Genomic DNA, 23,490 nt, shown 5'->3' on the forward strand with positions numbered 1-23,490 from the left:
GATACTTTAATACTACTGAAATATTTAAATGTGCTTCTCTATTCATTTTTGGTATACTTTTTCTCAGGAAGTACAACACATAACCTTTTGATAAAAGATTCCTGAAAATAGGGATAAAGTATGAAAAATGCACAGTTCCATTTGCCTTTTGCTTTAACTGCTCTGGGAATGTCAAGAAAATTAAAGATGATTCTGTCCTGCTATGGAAATCCATGCTATTTCCTTTTACAGCTCTGCTTCTCTGTTTATCCCACTGGTGTTCCTCCTTGGAGAAGAAGAAGGTGGAGATAAGAGTAAGCACCAGTTTAAATCTTCAGCACATAAATTTAAAGTGAATCTTCCTAGCATGGTTGCTGAAAATGCTTTTCTAAAGGAACTGGAATGACAAAAATAATATAGAATTGTTTGATAGCTGAATTCTAGATTGGGCTAGTCAAAGTTCACTCTTTGATTTCTGAATGTTAGCATTCATTTTTCCATTTTGTGAAAAATAGTTGCTACTTTTTGTATATGTCCAACCAGGTAAATAATTACAATGGTTAGTCAATGCTCAGGAATCTGGAAAAGGGCAATAAACTAGGTATACTATATCAGTGCTGAAGTTTTCTGTAACTTTTTGTTGCTACCAAATGATCAGCTGAATTTTAGCAGTTTAACTATGATAGCCCTATGCAAACCTCAGAGGTGTCCTCAGAATCCAGCAATTACATCAAACGATAAAATGTGTCCCAATGGCATGACACAAACTGTCCCTTTTATACATGCACATGCTGTCATGATGCACTTATGTCATCATTTGGCCACTCCTCTTATTTGCAAACTTATTTCTCTAATGTTTTAATATTGTTACGTTTACAATTTTAATCCAGAATCTCTTTGCAGAGTAAGATGGGCAGCACATAAATTAAATAAATTAAATAAATTAAATAAATAAATGCATTTGTTAGAATATATCTCATTATATGGCTAACTTCTGGCAAATGTGCATCAGTACATATAGTTTTCCCAATACCCTGCACAGTTGATTAGAAATAGTAGTAAATCCTAACTATGTTCATTTTTCATATAAAGTTTTCTTACAATTTTCTGACCAAAACTGCATCTACCATAAATAGCAATAAAATTGATGTATTAATAAACTGGCAGCTTTTTTTCTTTCCCCACAATTTGGGTGAAAACATCATTGCAGAGGAAATGAATGATGGGCACTATTTGGAAAATATTTGGCAAAATAAATTTTGGGCAAGAGGAGGAGGAGGAGGAGGAGGAGAACATGAACAACAAGAACAAGAACAAGATAACGAGAGAGAGAGAGAGAGAGAGAGAGAGAGAGAGAGAGAGAGAGAGAGAGAAGAGAGAGAGAGAGAGAGGAATGATATGAATTATTCACATCCTGCCATTCCCATTCCATCTCAGTGAACAAAGTTTCATAAATTGTTTTAAATGGGACACATGGATATATTTTGATTGTGCATTTCAAGCAGTCTTTTCCAAATTTTTGCAATCTTGTACAACTAGATAACATTTAGAAACTGCAGGGGACTACCTAATAAAATAAATACCATCCTTATCTTTTCACTGTTAAAAACACCAGATTGCTAAATATAAGGTTACATTTGCATGTTTCTTCTCATTCCGTGCATTTTAAAAGCCTAAATTTTGTACTGAAATTCTAACCCCAAAATAAGTATTTATTTCTTAAATTACTGTATGTATTTTATCAGCATAAAGGTCAAGAATCTTTATAAAAGCCTCGGGGTATGTAGATGCTACAGGCTGGTGGATTTCCTGCCCATTGCAACCCTATTTTTAGATATTCAGCATCATATTTCCAACTGCATTTTTGTTTTTAACTTACATGTGGATGATTACAGATCTATTTAGGAAAGCACACATAGACTCGCAGTTGGTAACTGCACAGAGATCAGTGATCAAAAATCACTCTTTGATTTCTGAATGTTAGCATTCATGTTCTTACCTGTATTCTCTCTTGTATGTTTCAGTGAATCAGTTTATGCCACTGATCAATTTTTGTGAATCATCTGAATGGTTACTGCTGTGGGAAAATAGAGAGTGGGGGTCTCACCAGCTGTCTGTCAGAGCTTGAATTAGGACTGAGGAGGTGAATGAACTTAGTCTGTGAATGTCCAAAAATGCCTGGTGGTCCATAATCCAAACACTGAATACTGGCTGGGGAATTCTGGGAGTTGAAGCCCACACAGTTTAAAGTTACTGAGATTGAGAATCAATGATTTAAAGTGTCAGTGAGATAAATATTGTTCATGTATATGTTCGTTGTGACGTACTTGGTGCTTTCTGAGCTTGGTTGTTTAGTCAACTAGGTAACATTAGTGCTTTTTCTTGTGCTTTTCATTCACTCTTGACTGCTAGCAATTGCCTAAGTTAGTTGTTGTAATTTTCTTAGAAAGATATTTGGAAATGGTTTGCCATTGCCTTCTTCCTAGGACTGAAAGAGATTGACTGGCTGACCGACACCCAGTTGATTTCCTGCCATAGGAAAAAGGAGAACTTATGGTCTCCCATTTTCTTGTATAGTACCTTAACTACTCTACCCAAATTTCTCTCATATATGTTATACTGACATGAAACTGTAATGGACTGCATTTATTTATTTTTTGGACCTGAACTGTGAAAAGTAGTTTTTCTTTCTGTAATACCTGAGATGGCTTATGTTTATGAACTTATAACATTTCATGAGTTTCTGTATTTTAGGTGACTGTCTTTATATTCTTCATTCAGCATTACTTATAATCCTTTGATATGCTTCCAGAGCATCATGTTAAATTCTGCTAAACAGGTATCATCAGGAATCAAGTGTTTTGTCTGCTTAAAAAATGCTGCAGTTAAACTAAATTTTACCTGATCTTTTCCTCTATATAATAATTGCCCCTTTTATTTTTTTGATTACTTGGATGCATAATGAATATGGAAGATGTAGCTAAAAAATCAAATACTTTTGTATATTCAGCCTTTAAACAAAGAATCATAGAAAGAAGTAGGTCCTTTGAAATTATAAACAAAACTGAAGTTGGCAAGCGGGAACAAAATACAAAAATGTTATTGACTTCAGTTCATCGCTATCCATTTGTTAACTTCACTTGGGCAATTTTAATCTCTAGGGAACCAAATGATTGAGGTGAAATGTGAATTCAGAGTTATAATATGAATCTAAAGTTGGAATAGCTATATAGTATTTTCCCCTTGTACTTCTTTTCTACAATAGAATGTATAACCCCAGTTCAATACTCTTAATAAGGATTATGAGTATGATAAAGTGTTTTTAAATTATTATTTTTGATCATTCTGGATCAGTAATTCTTAAGCTGAAACAATTATCCCTTTCCCTGGGCTTGAATAAAGTCATTAACATTAAAATATAGTTTATGTTGTTTTCATGGTGACAGCAGTTCCAAATTGGAACCTCAACTCACAAACAAGCAATTATAAATTGCTCCATTATTCCCAAGATATGCCCCAATTACCATATTGGGAAAAATTCCCCCCAGTTTAAGAACCACAGCTCTAGAAGTACAGTACATACTTCAAATTAATTTTTCTGAACATAAGGGTGATAACCTAAAGAAAAGGAATAAAAAAATGTTTAAAAATCCAATAAACATTTAATTATATTTGTGTCTTATTTGTAAATAGACTCTATTACAGGGCAGAAGAGAAAGAAGAAAACTGCATTCCTGATCCTTAGTAGTTTTGCAGGGGGAATCTGAGGCTGTAGATTGTTTCCCTCTAGCCTAATCCAAATCCCAAGATGGCTGCCACTGGACATCTTGTTTGCATCACTTCAAAGCAAATGTATCTCATGATCATAAAGAACACAAACTATTTGAAAAGCAACACAAATTACAACACAAATTTCTAGGGAAGATCTGGCTAGTTTTCCATACTTTCCAAAACAATGATTGTCTCATTTGCAGTTATATGGGAAACTGCCAATCACAATGGTAGAACAGACAGGTAAGAACATGAATGCTTACATTCAGAAATCAAAGAGTGACATGCTCTCCATGCAGTTACCAATTTTTGCATTTCAGAAAAAATTGCTATCACACATAGTAGGTAATTCACAACAAGTCAGATTGTATCAAAATTATAGTCTGGGCCACTCTTCCTTTACTTCACCATATCTTTTCTGTTCTACCCCATATTAATATTTTCCATATTACAACCATACAATTCATACAATACTTTGTTATGTCACTATACAACAGCACATTAAAAGGCACAGACCTGAGTTTTGTATTCCTAGCTAGTTATCTGAGAAAAATCTGTTGATAGCTCAATCATATTTCAACTATGACCACCAAATTTAGTTTGGCTAAAAGTGTTTTCTGTCAGTTATGTGTATTGAAGCTTATTGTATTCTAAAATAATTTAGTAATGACAGATGATGATACAAAATTTGATTTTGAAGGAGTATGAAATAGCTGTACTATTCTCAAAAGTCTTTGCCTCTGGCTTAAATCATGATTTTGGATTTAAATTTAGCTTGACATGAGCTTTCTGGACTTTTCCATCACTTGCTCTTGTTTTCAGACAAAAGTCTTCTATCTGAAGAGTGACCATGAGCTTTTCCTTAGTTTTCCAGGTCCCTGTTATGAAAAAAATATTCTCTAAAATATTCCTGGAAGCATTCATTCTTGCCAGGATCAAGTACTTGTAGTTTTTCTCTCTCAGTGAATTGAAAACAGGCTTATGCTATTTTCTAAAAGGCAAGAAATATTCAGAAGCAATACAGTTTTTCCATCCAAAGCTAAGATATTTTCCTACCTGAGGCAAAAGCCACATTAGCATTTTCTTCTAGTGTCTTCTGAAACTAATTGGATTAGCTGTTCAGTTCATCAAAATTTAGGGGCTAACAGCTTCCTCCATTAGCAGTCTCCTAAAATGTGTCACCTGAGATGACTTATGTTTTCCTCTGCCTAAAGATACAACTGTCCCAGTTTTCATGCCATCTGACCTTTTCTCAAAGAAAATTTTGTCCTTTTTATTGAAATCATTGAGAGTTTGTTGTTCATTCATGTGTTTGTTTTCCACTGAGAAGGATTGGTTATTCATTGTTTATGGACACACATGTCTGAATTTGGTAGACAGTTTTAAGCATTGGCCATGCGGGTAAATGATACCAGAATATTATACAAAACTGTGAACATTCCCCTTACTCTCTGCTGGAATTCTTTCTATGGCATTAGAAGGCCTGATATTGCAGAGGAATATATAAAAATGCCCTTATTGTGGTAGAAAGAATTACCTGATAGACTTGCAAAGCAGCTGAATAACTCAACAGATAGTTTGACCTGTTCCTATTCATCTCAGTGAAACTTGAACAGAAGGTTCTCCATGAATAATTTCCTATTCTTAGAAGAGGTAGTCTTAGCAATCAATGAGTTTTAAGTCTGTATTGTCAGTTACAAAAAAAAAATGACTAAATATCTATCTTATACATTATTTCTATGTAGGGCAGAATCTACAGCTACCCAGATAAATTTGCATTCTTGCTGTAGGCATTTATGAGTACTTTTATGTGAGAGATTGGAAGCTTGAATACACAATTACTGAAACATTTAAAGGTCTTGTTTTTATTTTAACTGCACTCTAATTGAAAGCATAGCATTTGACTATATGAATACTCAACACCATGATTAAAATTGCATGGAAAGAATTGTAATGGGATACAGACACTTTCAATCCAAGGTCATCACTTGCATATGTCTCAAGTTCTAATTGGCTGACAACATTACCATTACGTTTGGTTATTGGGTCAGTGTAAAATGAATCAATGGGCCAGACACATGCTTGACTTGACAGTTTCTGATTGCAGAGTAAGAGTTCAGCTATCATGAGATGCGTATTGATACTGCTTCAGAAGCAAATATTGTAGACCATGATTTAGTTCTAGCAGACAAGGATGCTTTCAGAATTCATATTTATATTCATTGAAAGAGGTTTTCCAAATTCAGTGACCTAAATGCATTATTAAATCCAGTTGGACCTCCAGACTAAGATTTAGCATGAGATTGATATGAATGTTGTTTTTAATTGATTACATGCCATCAAATTGGTATTGACGTTTTGCAATAATATAGATAGATGTTCTTTAGGATGAGCAGTCTCCAAAATGGTCTTTAGTTCTTAAAGTAATGTATCTATTAGTATGGTAATGGTGGTGGTGGTGTGGTATTTGTGGGTTAATTATGGAGCTGTGAATCCAGGAGGACTCACAAACTGTGCACTGGATCTATCTGAGGCAGTGCCACCTTATCCATGACTATTAATGAAAAGTTCCCAACACCAGAAATTCCAAATACCCAAACCACTTAGTCTTGCTTGGGTCCTGCTGAAACTTGTTGATCCCATTTAGGTCCCCACAAGACACTGGGATAAGATGTCACAGCATCACTCAAAAGCCTGCAATGGAGATATAAAGCTGGGTATTAGCATACCTCACCCCAAACTGTTGGATGAACTCATCCAGCAGCCTCATGTATATGTTAAAAGGGACCCTACATAGTGAGATCATGGATTGGACTTTAGAGGCAGGAGGAGATCCAATAAAACACCGTGTTGCTCACTCCAAACTCCTGGAGCCAATCTAGAAGGATAGTACTGAGAGTTGTTTAGCTGTCAAATAGAGTTCGTGTAAAGGTATGTGGTAATGGTCAGATAAAAGTGTGTGTGTGTGTGTGTGTGTGTGTGTGTGTGTGTGTGAGAGAGAGAGAGAGAGAGAGAGAGAGAGAGAGAGAGAGAGAGAGAGAGAGAGCACAGCTGCAGTTAATTTACATACATACAGTTTTAATATCACTAAAATTATTTTTTAAATTTAGGAACAACACTGCAAAAGAATTGTACTGACATAAAAATATAAACATTTAGGAGCAGTGTGAAGGCCTAGAGATGGAGCTCTTTCCTTACAATCAGGAAGCTGTGAGTTCAATCCTAGGTAGCGCCAGATATTTCTCTGGGCGCAAAGAGAAAATATCTGCTGGGAGCTCCGTGTAGGCATCAGGAAGGGCAACCGGCCAGTAAATACTTAGCTCCATTGAGTAACCCTGACTCCATCCTGATGCAAGGGATTACAGGGTTATTAAAAGAATATATATAAACATTTGGACAACACAAATTGTACTTCAAACTTTCTTTTCCACTGTCTCTGTGCATGTAAGTTTGTGTGTGTGCACATACACACAGACACACAAACTTACATGCATTTGGTTTCTTATCTGTTATTAGCTAGCATTTGGTTTCTTATCTGTTTCCCATGAACAACTTGGATTACTTCTACATGTAAAATGTTGTGAGTGGATGAGAATACTATAAAACAAGTGCTTATAGTTTTGACATGTTATTTATTATACATTGTGAATCTTAAAACCTAAGGCAAATTCTTTTTTATATGAGCAGAATTTTAATGTTACCTTGCTTGCAATGAGCTTGAACAAGCCTATGAGAGTTTCATTCCTAAACTCATTGCTTTTTTTGCCTGCTGGTTTCACAAATGACAATCTGCAAATTCTTTTTTTAGATATTTATTTCAGCTGTCTTTTTCCTGTTACATTGGTAAGTGATACTGCTACAAATGCAGCCTCTTCCTGTCCAGCTGTTTTGTTTGTTATGAGATGACAGTCATGATATGATTTGAGCACAATCCAAATTAGAACCTCATTTAGCTTCTCGTCTTTCCAGTTCCTGATGTAAATCCTCAGAAATGCTGACATTGACCTCATCCTGACGCTCATTGTCCTGTTTGTTTAAATCATGTAGGGATATATATCAGATCAAAGCACAAGTTTTTTGGTTGTGGTCAAAGTAAAGTGTCTGCATTTTACTTTCTTACTTAAGATTTCATGGGTTTCTTTTTTTTTTCTCAATAAAGGAAGATCATTATTTGATTTATGATTCTGAAGAACTTTAGATTTTTTTTTATTCTCCTTCTCTTTTTTCTTTCTTTTGAACAAAACCCATTTCATTATTTATTGGAAAAATAAAAACAACTTTTTCATACTGGCACAGAATCCTTTCAGATCTTTAATTATTGATCATATCTTTAGAACCACACTTTCTGATAATGTAAATAACATGGAGCTTTCATGTAAATGGCACAGACTGTACTTATCTCTTTAAGAATTCCTAACAATTTCCTCAACTATCTATAGCAAGTTCCATTTATAGCCTGCTAGTACAAAAGTATCGTTTACTTATTATTTTTTAAGAGAGCCACTGTTTTATCTGGTTTGGTAAATTAGGTTCATTGTATTTCAGAACTGTGTTAAGAGTTTCTACTATATAAACTAATGGGTTGCTGTATTAACATTCCAGGAAACTATCTATTGTAACTGGATATGAGAAGCATTTATTAAATATACTGGGCAGATATGTGACAACAAAACAATGCATTCCATATTCAGTTTGAATGGAATAATTTTATTGTCCTGCCTACTTTTATATTCATGCTAAATGTTTGTTCTATGTAATTTACAAAGAACTTTGTAATTTATAAATCTTCATAATCATAATTATCTCCTTCCTTCCTTCCTTCCTTCCTTCCTTCCTTCCTTCCTTCCTCCCTCCCTCCCTCCCTCCCTCCCTCCCTCCCTCTCTGCCCCTTCTCATTCTGCCCCTCTCTCTCGCACCTTCCCATTCTGTCTTCCTCCTTCCCTATTTTATTGCATTTTTCCTGCTTTTTTTCTATTATTAGTGTAGATGTGCAAAAATTATATTTGTACTTTTGGCAAATATTTTCTTATTCTGTGTAATTCTTCAATTTGCTCTTTAAAAAAAAAAAAAACTTCCTTTGCAAGTGTTTCCTTTCCCTTTTTACCATAAGTACTTTTCTAATAAAGCCAAATAAAATATGTGAGCAGGAGTTCCAAAATTCTAAGTTGCTTAATTTTGATTATTAATCCATATTGTTTAATGGTAAATGCTGCAGGCCACTGCTCATAAATCTTGAAAAGAAAACTAACTTGATAATGGAGAACAGCCTGCTTTCTTTGCACATAACAGCAAAACAACGGAGCAGAAATATCTATCTGTTTAGCAATGAGATTGCCCTCTAGTGGGTTGCTTTACATGCAGTTGATTGTTATCCTGAAATGAAAAAAATGATTTGATTCTCCAAAACACACCTTTCAATACTTTGACACTCCATGCATTTTAGTGGATTGTATCTGTGATCATAACGTAACATACTTAAGGACAGAAATATATATATATATATATATATAATTTCATTTGACCACAATTGTATACAAGGTTTCAGAATGAAGCCGGTAGGGACAAAGCAGCTGAGAGGCCTAATGAGATTTTTCAAATCTGAAAGTATGCAATTAAACTGAGTGTGTGATTGTCACTTGAATGCTGCTGCGTATGGATTAAATCAAACTCAATACTCCCCAGCCATTATTCACATTACGCTGAGTTTGAAATGCTTGGTTAAGTTTTCCAAATTAGTCTGTTTGTCAAAGTTGCCAGCCTTGCTTGGTGTTAGGGAATGAAACTTGTGCTCACAGCACAATTTGGAAATGAAAAAAGTAATTTGGAATAATCAATGAGTGACAGAAATGAAGCACCCCATCTAGTAGTGCTTTCCCATGCATGGAAGGCTACTTCTGGAGAATAATTGTTCCACATCAATTATTATAAAAGATCACAAGACAGTTTAACAACAAGGACAGATCCATTGCTATTCTTCTTACATGCACAAACTCTCAGGCATACACTGATCATGAAAAGTATCTGTGCAGGTTGAAATGGTTTGGATTGGTTCTTTTTACTTGTATATAATATGGAACATGAAAACCAGAAAACAACAGCAATATTTGCTCCCAAAACAACACATTTCCTGATCCAAATTATTGCTCTGCAGGATGCTTGTGTATAGTTTGAGAGATTATGGATGTAGCTTTGTATTTGAGTATTGTACAGTACTAGGTTTTGTTTTGATTTGCATAAGGATCAAATCCAAGTAGATATTTTTCAGTAGAATATTGACTCCCACCCCTTCTTACTCTTTCTTCCTTTCTTCTATACATTTTCCGAGATTTTTACTTACAATAAACAATTCATACAAATGATGTAAGAAAGAGATATTGGGGGAGATTAGAAGTGGATTGCCATTGCCTTCTTCCAGTATGCCCTCCAAATGTGAAATGAAGGTGAGGGGAGAATGAAAAGCCTGGCTAGCATGGAATCTGCTGATGGGGACGAAGCAGCAGAAAGCAGATCTTCTTTAGACCTCACATTGCTTATCTAATAGTGTCTGTAGTGAGTCCATTAGTCTGGCAAGATTCTGTCAATAGGCAAGCAGCAATACACTTGCCATTCTGATCTAGTAAAGAGTGCAGAGAAAAGCAACAAAGATGATAAAGGGTTTGGAAGCTAAATAATATGATGAATGGTTGAGGGAACTACTATAGGTATCTCTAGCCTAATGAAGAGAAAGGGTTAGGGATGACATGATAGCTGTCTTCCAGTACTTAATGGGCTGTCACAGAGAAGATGTCATTGACTTATTCTCTGAAGCACCAGAGAGCAGGACAAAACACAATGGGTGGAAGCTTGTTAAAGAGAGATCCAGCCTGGAATTAAGAAGGGATTTCTTGACAGTGGAGAGAATTAATCATGGAACAGTTTGCCTCCCAGAGTTGTAGGTGATCCATTGCTGAAGATTTTCAAGAAAAGATTGGGATGCAATAAGGTTGAGGTTGGGGGATGCTGTGGCTCAGTGGCTAAGATGCTGAGCTTGTCGATCAGAAAGGTTGATAGTTTGGCGGTTTGAATCCTTAGTGCCACGTACCGGAGTGAGCTCCCATTACTTGTCCCAGCTTCTGCCAACCTAGCAGTTCGAAAGCATGTAAAAATGCAAGTAGAAAAATAGGGACCACCTTTGGTGGAAGGTAACAGTGTTCTGTGTGCCTTTGGCGTTTAGTTTTGCCGGCCACATGACCACGGAATCGTCATCAGACAGTGTGGGTTCTTCAGTTTAGAAACGGAGATAAGCACCGCCCCCTAGAGTCGGGAACGACTAGCACATATGTGCAAGGGGGATCTTTACCTTTACCTTAAGGTTGAGGTTGAGTTGGAATAGAAAACCTCCAAGTTCCCTTCCAGTTCTATGATTCTATACTTGTGTCCTTCTGGTTCCTTGTACTTTACAAGATTCTACCTAGACCCAAACTCAACAAGATGGGCCATCTGCTGAGATCAGCTGGATCTCAGTGTATTCTCCTTTCCCAATAATTACTAATTATATCTTACTTGGTAGGAACATCTAGGCTCTTTGAAAATACTATCTTCGGGCATAGGTAGGCATAGATAGGAGAAGGTGATACAAAGTTAATATGATGCTAGGTGACACATATTGATACCCACATAATCTTCTCAGGAGGCAAAAATAAAACTCCCAAACTCCTTTATTTCCTCTCTCTAATACATTTCTAATCAGTGTCATGTTTTTGCTCTTGGTTCAGGGAAAGAATTATAGCAATCACCCTAAGCTTATAAAAATGTACATCAAGATAAACAAGAGCATGACCACATAGAATAAAGCATTATTTATTAAAACATACAACTCCCAGATAAAAGTATTCAAATGTATAATCAGTAAAGATGAGCATACCCTGGATAATGCTTCAACATTTCCTTTTGATGTACCTATGATAGTGTAATAGCACTTGTTTAAAATTATAAATTGGCTAATCTGTGGACAGAATGTTTTTATTATATAGAAAGACATAATGAATTATTTTCATTTAAATTTTAATATATGTGTATTCAATTCATATTTCTTGGAATTCTAGAAAAACTGGAACATACCTCCATCTCTAAATATGTATTCTGCTGAATTTTGTAGTGTGAGAGTTTTCATTCAAAATATACAGTATGTACAGTATAGTACAAAATTGTGTACACTAAGTCAAAGTACATATATTATATTGGGAAAAATTGTTTGCAAACTGTATGCATGCAAATATTTACATGCATGTAAGTATAGAAGTATGTAAATATTTGTATATTAGGAGAACTTTGACATTTTGGTCAGATTTTTTTTCTTTTTCGAACTCGAACAGGGACTGAAGCGCATTAAAAGCAAAATAAATGGACAATTTGGTCTCTTTCTGATTAAGAATCCTCTTTTGTTGAATGGTCTTTGATAATGTGTTTGCTATTCCTTGAAGTTCTGCATGTCATTTCCGCCTAACTGATCTTCTTCATCAGTCATATGCAAATAAGTGATAACATCTGTCATTCAAAGTAACATTTATTTTCTTTATTATTTCAGTTTGTACCTTACCTTCCTATCTCTAGTGCACTTATAACACAATTGAAACCCCATAAAAATAGCACTAAAAGCACCATTAATCTATCTCAAAATACCTAGAAAAAGAACAGAGTCTTTAATTCTTCCTAAAGATGGAGTGACTGGGGCTCTTGAGTGATAATATTCCATGGTTTGGGAGCAAGGCAGTAATTTATTTGAGAAAGTGGCTGGTGGTTCACAAAAAATCAAGTCAATATATATTTGTCAGCCTTAAGTTGTCACAAAGCTCTGTTGCTCTTATTTATTGTCAGATTCAGAAAGTACAAAGCAATTTCTGCTCTCAGAAATGAAGTTTATTGAGTGATTTTGGGCATGTTTCTGAACATTACTTACATCACATAAATATTTTGATGGTAAAACATTATCTATGTATGTTCCCCTAGTACAGATAATCCTTGGTTAATAACTGCTTTGTTCAGCAACTATTCAAACTCACAACAGCACTGAAAAAATAGATTTGTGACCAATCCTCAAACTTACAGCTCTTGCAGTGTTCCTGCTGTCATGTGAACATGATTCGGGCACTTAGCAACCGGTGTACATTTACAACGGTCACAGTGTCCTCTGGTCATGTGATCATCATTTGCAACTTTCTTTTTTTTTAATTTATTATATTTTTATTGTTAAAGAATAACAGAAAGAAAAAAAATCAAATTGACTTGTGATATTAAAATTAGAAGTGGTATATATAAAGAAAATGTTTTTTGGAACACTTGGCAACCATTTGTGGACTTTGCACTTGGGAGATTGGATGAATTGGCACCAGTACCTTATCAAAGAGATTTCTGGAAGAACTGAAGACTTCAATTTCCTAAAACTTCCTTTCTGTTTGTATAGCACGTTGGGGGAAAATTTTTTTTCTTTCCTTATTATCATTTGCAACTTTCACAGTCAAGCTTCCAGCAAGCAAAGTTGGCAGAAGATGCAAGTTGCAGTCACATGACATTGCACGTAATGACTTATTTGCTTAATGACTGCAGGAGGACTGAGATTGTAAGTCAGGTCGCATGATGTTTCACTGAATGTCACTTAGCCATGGAGTTGTGATGGTAGGTGGGAATGATTTGGGGAGACAAGGGGGAAGAGATGCTACCCAGAGAATGATCAAATGCAGGTGGGGTAGCCTACCACTGCATAATCGATGGAGAAAGAAATTCAGAAAGGAACCTCTCTAACTTAAAGGCTACAAAGGAAATGTGGGAGATTTGTTCTTTCAGGCTTGCAAGATTCTGTTAATGCAGTCTTGCAACAAAGTAGAATTAGCTCATCTGGTCAGGTTTTCTGGCTTGTTTACTTGAGAAGGCTGACAGGAATTGATGGTCCCAATTGCAGTAGTTAAATGAAGACTAACTGTAAATGGATAAATATAATTGGGTGAACATGCACTTTGTAGCACTGGGCATTCACTGGTAAAGGAATATAACTCACTTATTCCTTTTCACTTGTTACCTTTCAAATGTATCCTTTCAAAATTCCATTGGCGATCCATTTTGGCAAAGAACTTGGATATTCCTACATTAAGCTAAATAGATGATGAAGAAATGACTATAGCCATATTGCTAATCAAAATTATAGAAAACGTGACATAGGTCATTATTCTGGTCACCACTGTCTTCCCTCAATTATTGATTCCAATTTGCATTAACAGATTCCTGAAATGTTATTTTGTATACTAGAACATGAGAGTATTTTTTCCCTGAAGGTGTCATGAGTCATCATCTGGCTCTGAAACTGTATTATGCTGATTTGCTAAAACTGCAGACCATTTTCCCTGTTTTGTTTTGTTATTTCACCCATCTTTTTCGGAATAGCATCACCTTTCCTTTCTTCTCATGGAATTGCTATCCTGTCATTTGACCTATGCCACCATTACTACCATTTCCAATGTTCAAGGTCATATGACCTCGCCTCTCTCTGATTCACTAACATTCCATTAGCACTTTTCCTTTGCATTGTGTGCTGTAAATCCTACTTTAATCCCTTGGTAACAACCTTGGACCAGATTGATCTTTGCCTTTCATTGAGATATCTCTATAAAACCTCTAGGCAGTTATATGGTAAAAAATGTCCAGCAATGCAAATTTTAATGTACTTTGTGTAGCCTTATTTCCTACAATCAAATTCTTTGCCAAATAGCTTAGAAGAATTATTCTAAGAAATAATATTTCAATCACAACTGAAAGAAACAAAAAACTTCAGACCCAAAGGGAAACAGATGCTGATTTGAAAGTTACTAATGAAGATGAATAATGGTGTTATATTTTTCCACACATTGTGAGCCTTTAATAGGTTAATGTTAACTATATCTAATTCTAATCAACTATTATACTTTTGACTAGAGTGCCTTTCTCAGGCTTCTGACTGGTCAACATAGCAAATGAGGAAGCATAAAATTGGGTAAAGACTGTGTAAAAAGAGACGTAAAAAGAGAGCTAGTGTATGGATCAGAGGTGGTATTCAGCAGGTTCTGACCCGTTCTGGAGAACCGGTAGTGGAAATTTTGAATAGTTTGGAGAACCGGTAAATACCACCTAACTGGCCCCACCCCCATCTATTCTCTGCCTTCCAAGTCCGAACTGGGATGGGAAATGGGGATTTTGCAGTAACCTTCCCCTGGAGTGGGGAGGGAATGGAGATTTTACAGTATCCTTCCCCTGTCAAACCCACCAAGCCATGCCACGCCCACCAAGCCATGCCCACAGAATCGGTAGTAAAATTTTTTGATTCCCACCACTGGTATGGATCTATTTGTTTAGTAACGCATAAGCTTCTTCACAATGCCTTCACATATCTAGTGAAGATCAACATGATTTTAATATCTGATGTTCCTGTACTGCCTTTAAGATTAACGTTGTCTTGGAGATGCTTAAAGTATCATTATAGATCTAGCTTTGATCACTGGAGCAGTAACTACCGGTAGGATCAATTTTTGGACACAGTTGCATGAGTTTGTGGCATCTATATATTTATTTTGGATGTTTTTATTGTTTCTTATTGTTTTAAAATGTTTTTAGTATCATAATTGTCATATATTTTTTGATTTGTAAGATGCCCAAGGTTATTGAGTGAGATGGGCAGCTACAGAAATTGATAAATTGAATAAATATATACATATGTAATTATATTTCTAAATATTGTTCTTTTTATAGCTATATTCTCCTCAGACTTTTTCTTCTATTTGATTTCCTGGCATAATTATAAAAGAAGCAGGCAGTATTTTGGCCTTGTCCAGCTATTGACTGGATCTGCCTGCATGAGATCTTTTACAGCCAATTCTGGACATAGGTAGCATTTTTCAATTAATGCTTGTGTATATCTGTGGTATTCTAAATCAATTTATGAAACTAAATATTTAATTTCATTTTCAATCAAATAGTGTATTAACTAGCATAGTGTACATAAGTGAGGGAGGGGAAATATTAACTCATTCTCCAGATCGCTATTTAACATTAGTCTTTTTAGTTCAAAATAATATAAATTCAGTCTAACAATGAAGGAATAAGAACTTAATAAACATATATCCCCCTCTAGTGTGGAAGAAACTAACAATTCTGTAGTTTAGGTCATTGATCACAGTGCGTAGCAGTGACATCACTAGAGGCTTCAGCTATTTAAACAAGAAAGGGTAATGTACCAAGCTTATGTGCATTTTCCTTCCTTCCTTCCTTCCTTCCTTCCTTCCTTCCTTCCTTCCTTCCTTCCTTCCTTCCTTCCTTCCTTCTCCAATTTCCAGATCACCAACTTCTATTTTATCACTTTTAAAATAAGTGCAAGTGACTAGTTTGTGAACTGCATGGAATGGAAATAGTTTTTGATTGCCATAGTAACAAAATATATCAGTGAGGAAAAGGGAACTTGACTATAAAAATGTAAAGCCTTTAGGCCTCAAGCAGCAGATCCTATAGATACAAAACACCAAGAAGCAATTATTTTCCAAACACGAGGGTCAATAAAATAAGTACTTCTGTTTCTAATGTACTATTTTGTGTTTATTGTCATAAAATGGGGAGCATCAAGTAAATCACTTCACTTTTTTAGAGAGAAATGCTGTTGTGTTGTGCAATTTTCATTTCTCTGGCAAATGAAATGTGAAAATTCACTTTTATCAATTTAAGATTGGGACTCCTAAATGCATCTTATGTTTGACTGCTGATCTGGTAATGCTTTATGTGATTTACTGTTAGTTATTTATTCAATTTATGTCACTGTTTATTAATCAGTGATTTTATGCTTAATACTGTGCTTATACACCTGGTGTGCCAGGTGTGTCCTGTCAGAAATGTAGCAATAAATAAACAAACAAACACACAAATAAATGTTTCACATTTTACTTCAATTAAGAGTACTAAATATGGGATACAAAAATCCAGATCTAGATGGCAGTAAATAGATAAAAAAAACCTTCAAATCTTTCTGCTATCCAGATTTTGGCTACCCAGATTTGGTCATTCTAAAAGTCAGAAATCTGATTCAAAATTAATTCCAGTCAATGTATGATTTGCAATTTATAGATGTGTCTCATTTGTCTTATAAAACTGAGATAAGAAGGAAAGATGAAGGGATTACGTTAAGTATCTTCAAAAGAGCTTACAAAAATCCCTTAAATGTATAACTGTTACAGGCATGCATTCTTGGATAAGCATACTAGATTCCAGAAACATATTTTACAAATCTGTTTGGTGTGTGATATACAGATGCAAATAATAGAAATGGAGGATGCGACAATAATTGGCAATCATTCTGAGATAGTGCCATATATGGTGCCATATTTAGTGCTCTTGAAATAATTGTCAATTGAACGTTACACTTTAGAATTCACTGTTCGGGAAAAAAAATGATTAATAATTTACCTGGTAGCAGAAATTGGTTTTTGGATCTTTCCTGAATGATACATTGGAATTTTGGAAACCACAAAATGGCAATCAGAGATTTATTTAACTATTACAAATTAATGGGTTAAATGCATTTTTTTTTCAATTCCCTGCATTATCTCTCTTTCTCAAGACTGAACTTCGTGGATACATAAATTCAGATCTGTACACATTCTTTCTGTATGCTCTCAAAGTACAGTATGTGGGTTGAAGCATAACACATGGAACTATAACAGATGCCAGGGATTACATATATCAAAGTATCCCCTTATTTAATTTTAAAAGCCACCCAAACCTAGCATGACAGGGAGGCTAGATGAGAAATCTCTTTGTCAGGCTAGATTTAACAACTAGGAAAACTTCATTGGCAGAATGAATATAATGGCTGAACGCACTAAACTGTGATTTGTTTACTGTTGGCTGGATATGCTGTTTGAGTGCGTATTGAACAATTCAAAGTTAAATAAATCATGGTGTGAATCTAGCTAACATGTATTTATACATTTTAAATCACTTTATGATAGGTAGTACCATCAGGATACCAGGCCTGTCTTAAAAAGAACAAACAAGCTGCCTTACCACTTTCAAAGAAAAAGAAATAAAACTAAAGAAAGGGAATTAAGAGAATCCAGAGTTTAAAACTACTATGCGTGTCATTGTTTTTGAGAGAGTATCATATAAGCCATCATAATTAGGGACTCCTGTTTTCAGCCAACATGCATGTAAGGATGGAAACAGTTAACCATACCAATACTTTTAAGTCTAGTGAAAGGCATAGTAAGTGCTCTTACATGCATTCCGATTAATGTATCAACATGGAAGGAATAGAAGAAACATGATCAGAAAAAAGGAAGCACTTTAAAAATAATATTGATTTAAAATTGAGAAAGGATATCTGCATCCTTTCTCACTCTGATGTACCTTTGTTTCACTGTTCCTGAAACAAAAGGAGAAATCCTCATTTTGGAAAACAAAACAAGACACTTTAGAATTGATTTGGGCAAATCATCATGATGAAAGAAAGGAACCCCTCCTGCCAGCCCACATTTGTCAAGTTAAAGAAATAAAATCATGCATTCATAAAGCATCCTCCTCTTCAGAGGAGCTGAAAGAAATTATTTTCCAAACTCTTAACACCTTGGCCACAGGGGGGTATTTTTCTTTCATTTTAACCCTTTGCTTTATTGTTTGTCCTAATCCCGGAGGATGGCTTGAGTCATTGTTTCCTTTGCTCTGTTCTCTTCAAATTAATGTTGTTCTAAAATGTGCTTGCGGATTCCCCTACCCTCCCACCACCTTTTGTTCTACCTCTCTTATTTTTGGAATCTTTTACAATTTCTTTGATATTTTTCCTGGTGATGGTACTGAGCTTTATAGTTGAAGGATAGTATTGCTCTTGATGTTTTCTCTAATACATCTTTCCTTTCCTCTGAAGCCTGGGTGGGGCACATTTCCCAATCTGGGGGGTGGGGGGGAAATAATCCATTGGGAAGATAATGGCATCTTTTAATGGAAACTGGTCAGTCTTGAGTATCTCTGGAGAGACGATTTGAAACACAAAGACTTCTTGGCCATCTCAAAGGCAGATTTGACTTCATCAGACTTGAAGGAAAAGTGGTAGAAAAATATACAGACTTTGGACTCCTTGAAAGCTCCTGTGAAGGGAAGGCTTTTTCCACCTGGCAGCTGACCCTGCCGGTTTAACCCCCCCAAAATAAGTTTGCTGACTTCGAAGGTGGCTTCCTTTTTTTTTTTCCCCTTCTGATTCTGTGGGACTCGAGAACTCGACCTCGAGTATCTTTTATTCGGACCCAACCCCGCCCCACCCCACCGGTTCCTTTCAGAGCTCTTTTGTGCAAAACGACTGGAAAGAAATGCGTGTGGCAACCCCAGACAAGGCAGCGGTGGAAACGAAGGTCTGATGTTTGTTTATTCCTGACAGGCAGAGCGTTCATACGTGCGCAAACCCTGGGGACCCCCTTCTTTCGCCCTGGCTCCGAATCGGGACAGTAAGTGGGTGTTTTTAGGAGACGCGGACCGGCGGTTCGCTCCCTCCCAGCGCGCTCAAGCTTCCGCGCCAGCCACCTCTCTTCCCCTCCTCCCTCTGGTCAGGGCCGGGCCGGGCCGAGCCGGGCTTGGTTGGAAAGGAGACTATGCCATCCCCACGCCGGCGACCCCTCCTCTCCTTCCTGTTGGGATCCAGGAGGAGCTTTTAAGGGCAGTCTCCTTTAAGATTTCTCCGAGGAGGCTGACTCGAGAGGAGGAGTTACGGAGATCTGCAGATGTACATTCTCGAGTGGAGGAGAGAAGGAAAAAGCACCAGAAGCGGAGAGGCTGGAGCGCAGGGAAGTGGCGGCCCAGCATCCAAGGCCTCGGCGGCAGCAGAAAAAGGAGGAGCAACAGCAGCAGCAGCAGCAGCAGGAGGAGGAGGGAAAAAAAAAATAAAAAAGACAACACAACACACAGGCACACACGAACACACGCCGGGAGCAGAGGCAGCGGCGGCTGCTTGCCGCTGGGCGAACCAGGCGTCTCGCAGGAGTCGCACCTCGGCTTGCGCGCTCAGACGGGACAAGCGAGGAAGATGAAGGAGAGCTGACCCTATTAAAAGGCTGCCGCCACTCCGCGCTTGGAAGCGAAGGGTCGAGTCCCCTTTCTCCTCCTCTTCCCTTCCCCCCCCCCCACCACATTCCCACCTCCGTGGGTGAACCTGCATCCAACCGTTCCTCGCCAGCTTTGGGCTCCTGTTCTCCTTCTTCTTTTTTAGCACAACAAAACGTCGCGTGTGCGCGTTCTGTTTTTGTTTGGGTCTCCGAAAGAGGGGGAAGGAGGGGGAGGGAGAAAGCGGCGGCCGGAGCAAAAGAAGCTTTCTCTCTTCCTTCTCCATTGAAGCACATAGTCCACTATGATCTTACTCGCCTTCAGCACTGCAAGTCGGGGGGATATCGTGCATCAGTCCAGGGTCCTCTTCTTGCAAGCCTTGCTTTGGATTTTATGTGCCACCGGATGCCGAGCAGAGCAGTATTTTAATGTAGAGGTAAGGATGTGCCTGCTTGTGTTTCCTTTCTTCCGGCGTTGCTGCGTGCGTAGCTTCGGTGCAAACATGCTAAGCCAAGGCCAGGCTTCCCAGAGGCTGAGTAGCCAGGACGCTTTCCTGCTCCCTGAGAGTTTCCCAGGCTCCGAGCTCCTTACTCGAGCTAAGCGAGCCCGTTATCCCCGGCGGCAGAGAGCCGGGATGCCGGGCGCGCTCCAAGCGCACCATTGTGCCCAGAGAGGTGGGAGTGGGAAACGGCGCGCTCACTCGGGCGCAACCGACTTGACTGGCGGCGGCGGTGGCGTAAAAGGGACCGGTGGACGTCCGTCACTGGGCTCGTCGCGATCGGAGTACATAAAGGAATCCGGGATTTCATATTGCTGATTCTCCCTTGGACTGGCCTCTTTGGGGGAAAAAAAAAAGGGGGGGGGGGAAGACAAACGGTCGGGTGCGAACAAGCTGGAGAGGAAATTGCCATTTCAGTAGAGACAGGCTTCTTTTGTCACTGCCTTGGGGTGGCTAAACTTGGGCTGAAACAACCCTTTTTCTTTCCGGCAACTGTAAACTTGGAAATAGAAGAGGTGGAGTTAGCTAAAACGTGGAAAGGTGAACCAGATGCAGAATAGATTTGTTGTGGGGTTTTGTTTCCACTTCCATTAATTTTTTTTCCCATTATTTTTGGCTTCTCAGCCCCTAGTCTTAAGATTTCTTGATTTGTTTGTGGTTTCCAAATCACATTGTGGACCAAGATTTTATATTGCAAGTCTTTTCAAAAGAGAAGCCCCACTTAGCTTTGTAGAATGATTTTTCAGGCACAGTGTAGGCTTCCTTTGATTTAGATTTTCATCCCTCATTAACTTAATATGATCTGTTTCTCCTTTCCCTGCCTTATTTTGTTATTTAGTCTGTACAATTAAGTATAAAATATTTTCGCCTGATCTCCCCTGAAGTTGGATCCATTTCCAGTGGCAACTAGCTAATTATAGGTGATGGTTCTGTATTGACTCAATTCCTGTAGTTCCTACCATCTTAACTACATCTTTCATCTTTTCCAGCAAACTGTTCTTGGCAGAGAAGTTGAAGGAGGCTTCACATCTTTCATAGCCTCTATTTCTGTCTGAGACTCACTGTGTTTCGCATTTCATACCCACAATTACTTATATTTTGATCCCAAAGCACTTTAAAACCTAAGATTATTCTTTTGCATATCTGATGTCTGTTCCCACCCTTATTGCTTTAGCTTTCACAATCTCATACTTTTTAAAGAAAAAAAGACAATTTAGTTACATACGATGAACTTTTTTTTTTTTACCATTTATTATCAACTCTATTTTTTAAAGTACCTATTTTGTAAAGTAAGGTATATGTTTTTTTTCTTCAGTTCCTGATCTTGGTTATGATATTTAACAATATGTCCTGATTAGGTTTTCTGATAAACTCACTGGCTTTTTTTTTTTTTGTTTTTTGTATTGATTGTTTTCCCCTTTCTTTCCCATCCACTCTAATATGATCTCATAAGGTTAAGCAGTAAACCATTTGGAACAGAAAATGCATCTTTCTAAATGTCTTACCACTCTTGGCCTAACTGTGCTCACCATTATCAGGATTGACAACTAGTTAGCCAAACTTCCCCTTGATGCTTTTCTTTACTCGTCCAATAAGGAGCACAGGAGAGTTGAGGGTGGGGGAAAGACACCCAATAAGGACTTGCAGTAGGAGCACTATCATGTAGGAAAACCCTTCTAGGTCTAGACGTTTTCTCTCTTACTATTGGAGTTGCTGGCCAACAGCCTGCTCTGCAGGAAATAGGCTAGCAGCAGATGGTGCTAGGACATGAGGAGTGAAAGTAGTTTAATCTGTTTGGAACATAGGAAGAAGTCAGCATAATCAATGAGAAGGAAAGGGGGAAAAGTCAACCTAGGGCTAGAGGACAAAAAGAAGTAAAGTTGGAGAAGTTTCCTGTCTGTGTTTTGCTTAATAGTGGCATTCTCATCAAAATTGTGGGTAAAATGAAATTCAGAATTCATAAACCTCCAAACAGTAAGACTAACTAACATATGTGGACTTTTGCATAATGATATCAGTAAATGTCTATGGAGATTCCAGAGTTGCCCCTGGAAAAAAAGCATCTTTGGGACAATAATATCACTAATACAGTAAAGCAATGCAGATATGGAAAACATTTCCAATCTCTAGGTGTCAGTACAGGTAGTCAGCATTTTGCTTAGTGACCGTTCAAAGTTACAACGGCACTGAAAAAAGTGACTTATGACCATTTTTCACACTTATGACCTTTGTAGCATCCCCAGGACCATGTGATCAAAATTCAGATGCTTGGCAACTGACTCACATTTATGACGATTGCAGTGTCCCGTGCTCACCTTTTGCGACCTTCTTGACAAGCAAAGTCAATGGGGAAACCAGATTCATTTAACAACCGTGTTACTAATTTAACAACTGCAGCGATTCACTTAACAAGTGTGGCAAGAAAAGTCGTAAAATGGGGCCAAACCCACTTAACAAATGTCTCACTTAGCAACATAACTTTTGGACTCAATTGTGGTCGTACGTTGAGGACTACCTGTACTACAAGAGTCTCCTAGGGATCAGTTGGTTGGGATTTACTCAGATTTTAATCTCCCTGTTGTTCTGTTTGAGCAGAGAGTGATGTTTTACCCATCTTCTGCCTGGTTCCTGTTACTGTGCTGCAAGAACATTAATTTTCATTTTTGCTTCACTAAGACTGAGAGTTTTTCAGTTGCAATTTGTCATAAACTGGAGCTGCTATGTCACAATGGCAAAGGGAATGTGAGGCTAAGAACTTGGCAGTGTTATGGTGACACTGTGCCATGTATTTCTCTGTGTCAGCACCAGACCCATAAAACACTTACCAAGGACAGTAAATTACTTAAAAACCATCCATACTTGAGCACAGCAAGTTTTGTTCCAGAAGCAATTTAAGTTAATACAAAAATGAGAGGATTGCTATCCACTGAAATCCTTTGGGGTTGGCATTATAGCTGCTGAAGGCATAGTATAGATAAATGCATTTTAATCTCATTGTGGTCAGTCTCTGGCATATAAGTCTATTTATACCGATGCTTGAACTTTTTTGCAGTACTTAAAAAGACTGGAACTGCACGTGCATGGCAGTCCTTTGACATTTTGTAAACTACACAGCTTTAATACAACGTTAAGAAAATACATCAGAAATTGTATGTAACACGTAT

At 37.4% G+C, this 23,490-nt stretch overlaps 1 protein-coding gene across 1 annotated transcript in view; it reads left to right on the forward strand.

The window, feature by feature from the left end:
• Positions 1-20,131: 20,131 nt before the first annotated feature.
• Positions 20,132-23,490, forward strand: part of MMP16 (matrix metallopeptidase 16) — a 167,413-nt gene continuing 164,054 nt past the window's right edge. Inside the window, exon 1 of the mRNA XM_070942149.1 lies at positions 20,132-20,263. Within this exon, the coding sequence (XP_070798250.1) occupies positions 20,132-20,263 (132 nt within the window). The remainder of the gene's footprint in view (positions 20,264-23,490) is intronic.

The sequence above is a fragment of the Pituophis catenifer genome, unplaced genomic scaffold (genome assembly GCF_029215685.1).
Source record: "Pituophis catenifer annectens isolate HBS135680 unplaced genomic scaffold, rPitCat1.0.hap2 SCAF_3, whole genome shotgun sequence".
NCBI lineage: Eukaryota > Metazoa > Chordata > Lepidosauria > Squamata > Colubridae > Pituophis > Pituophis catenifer.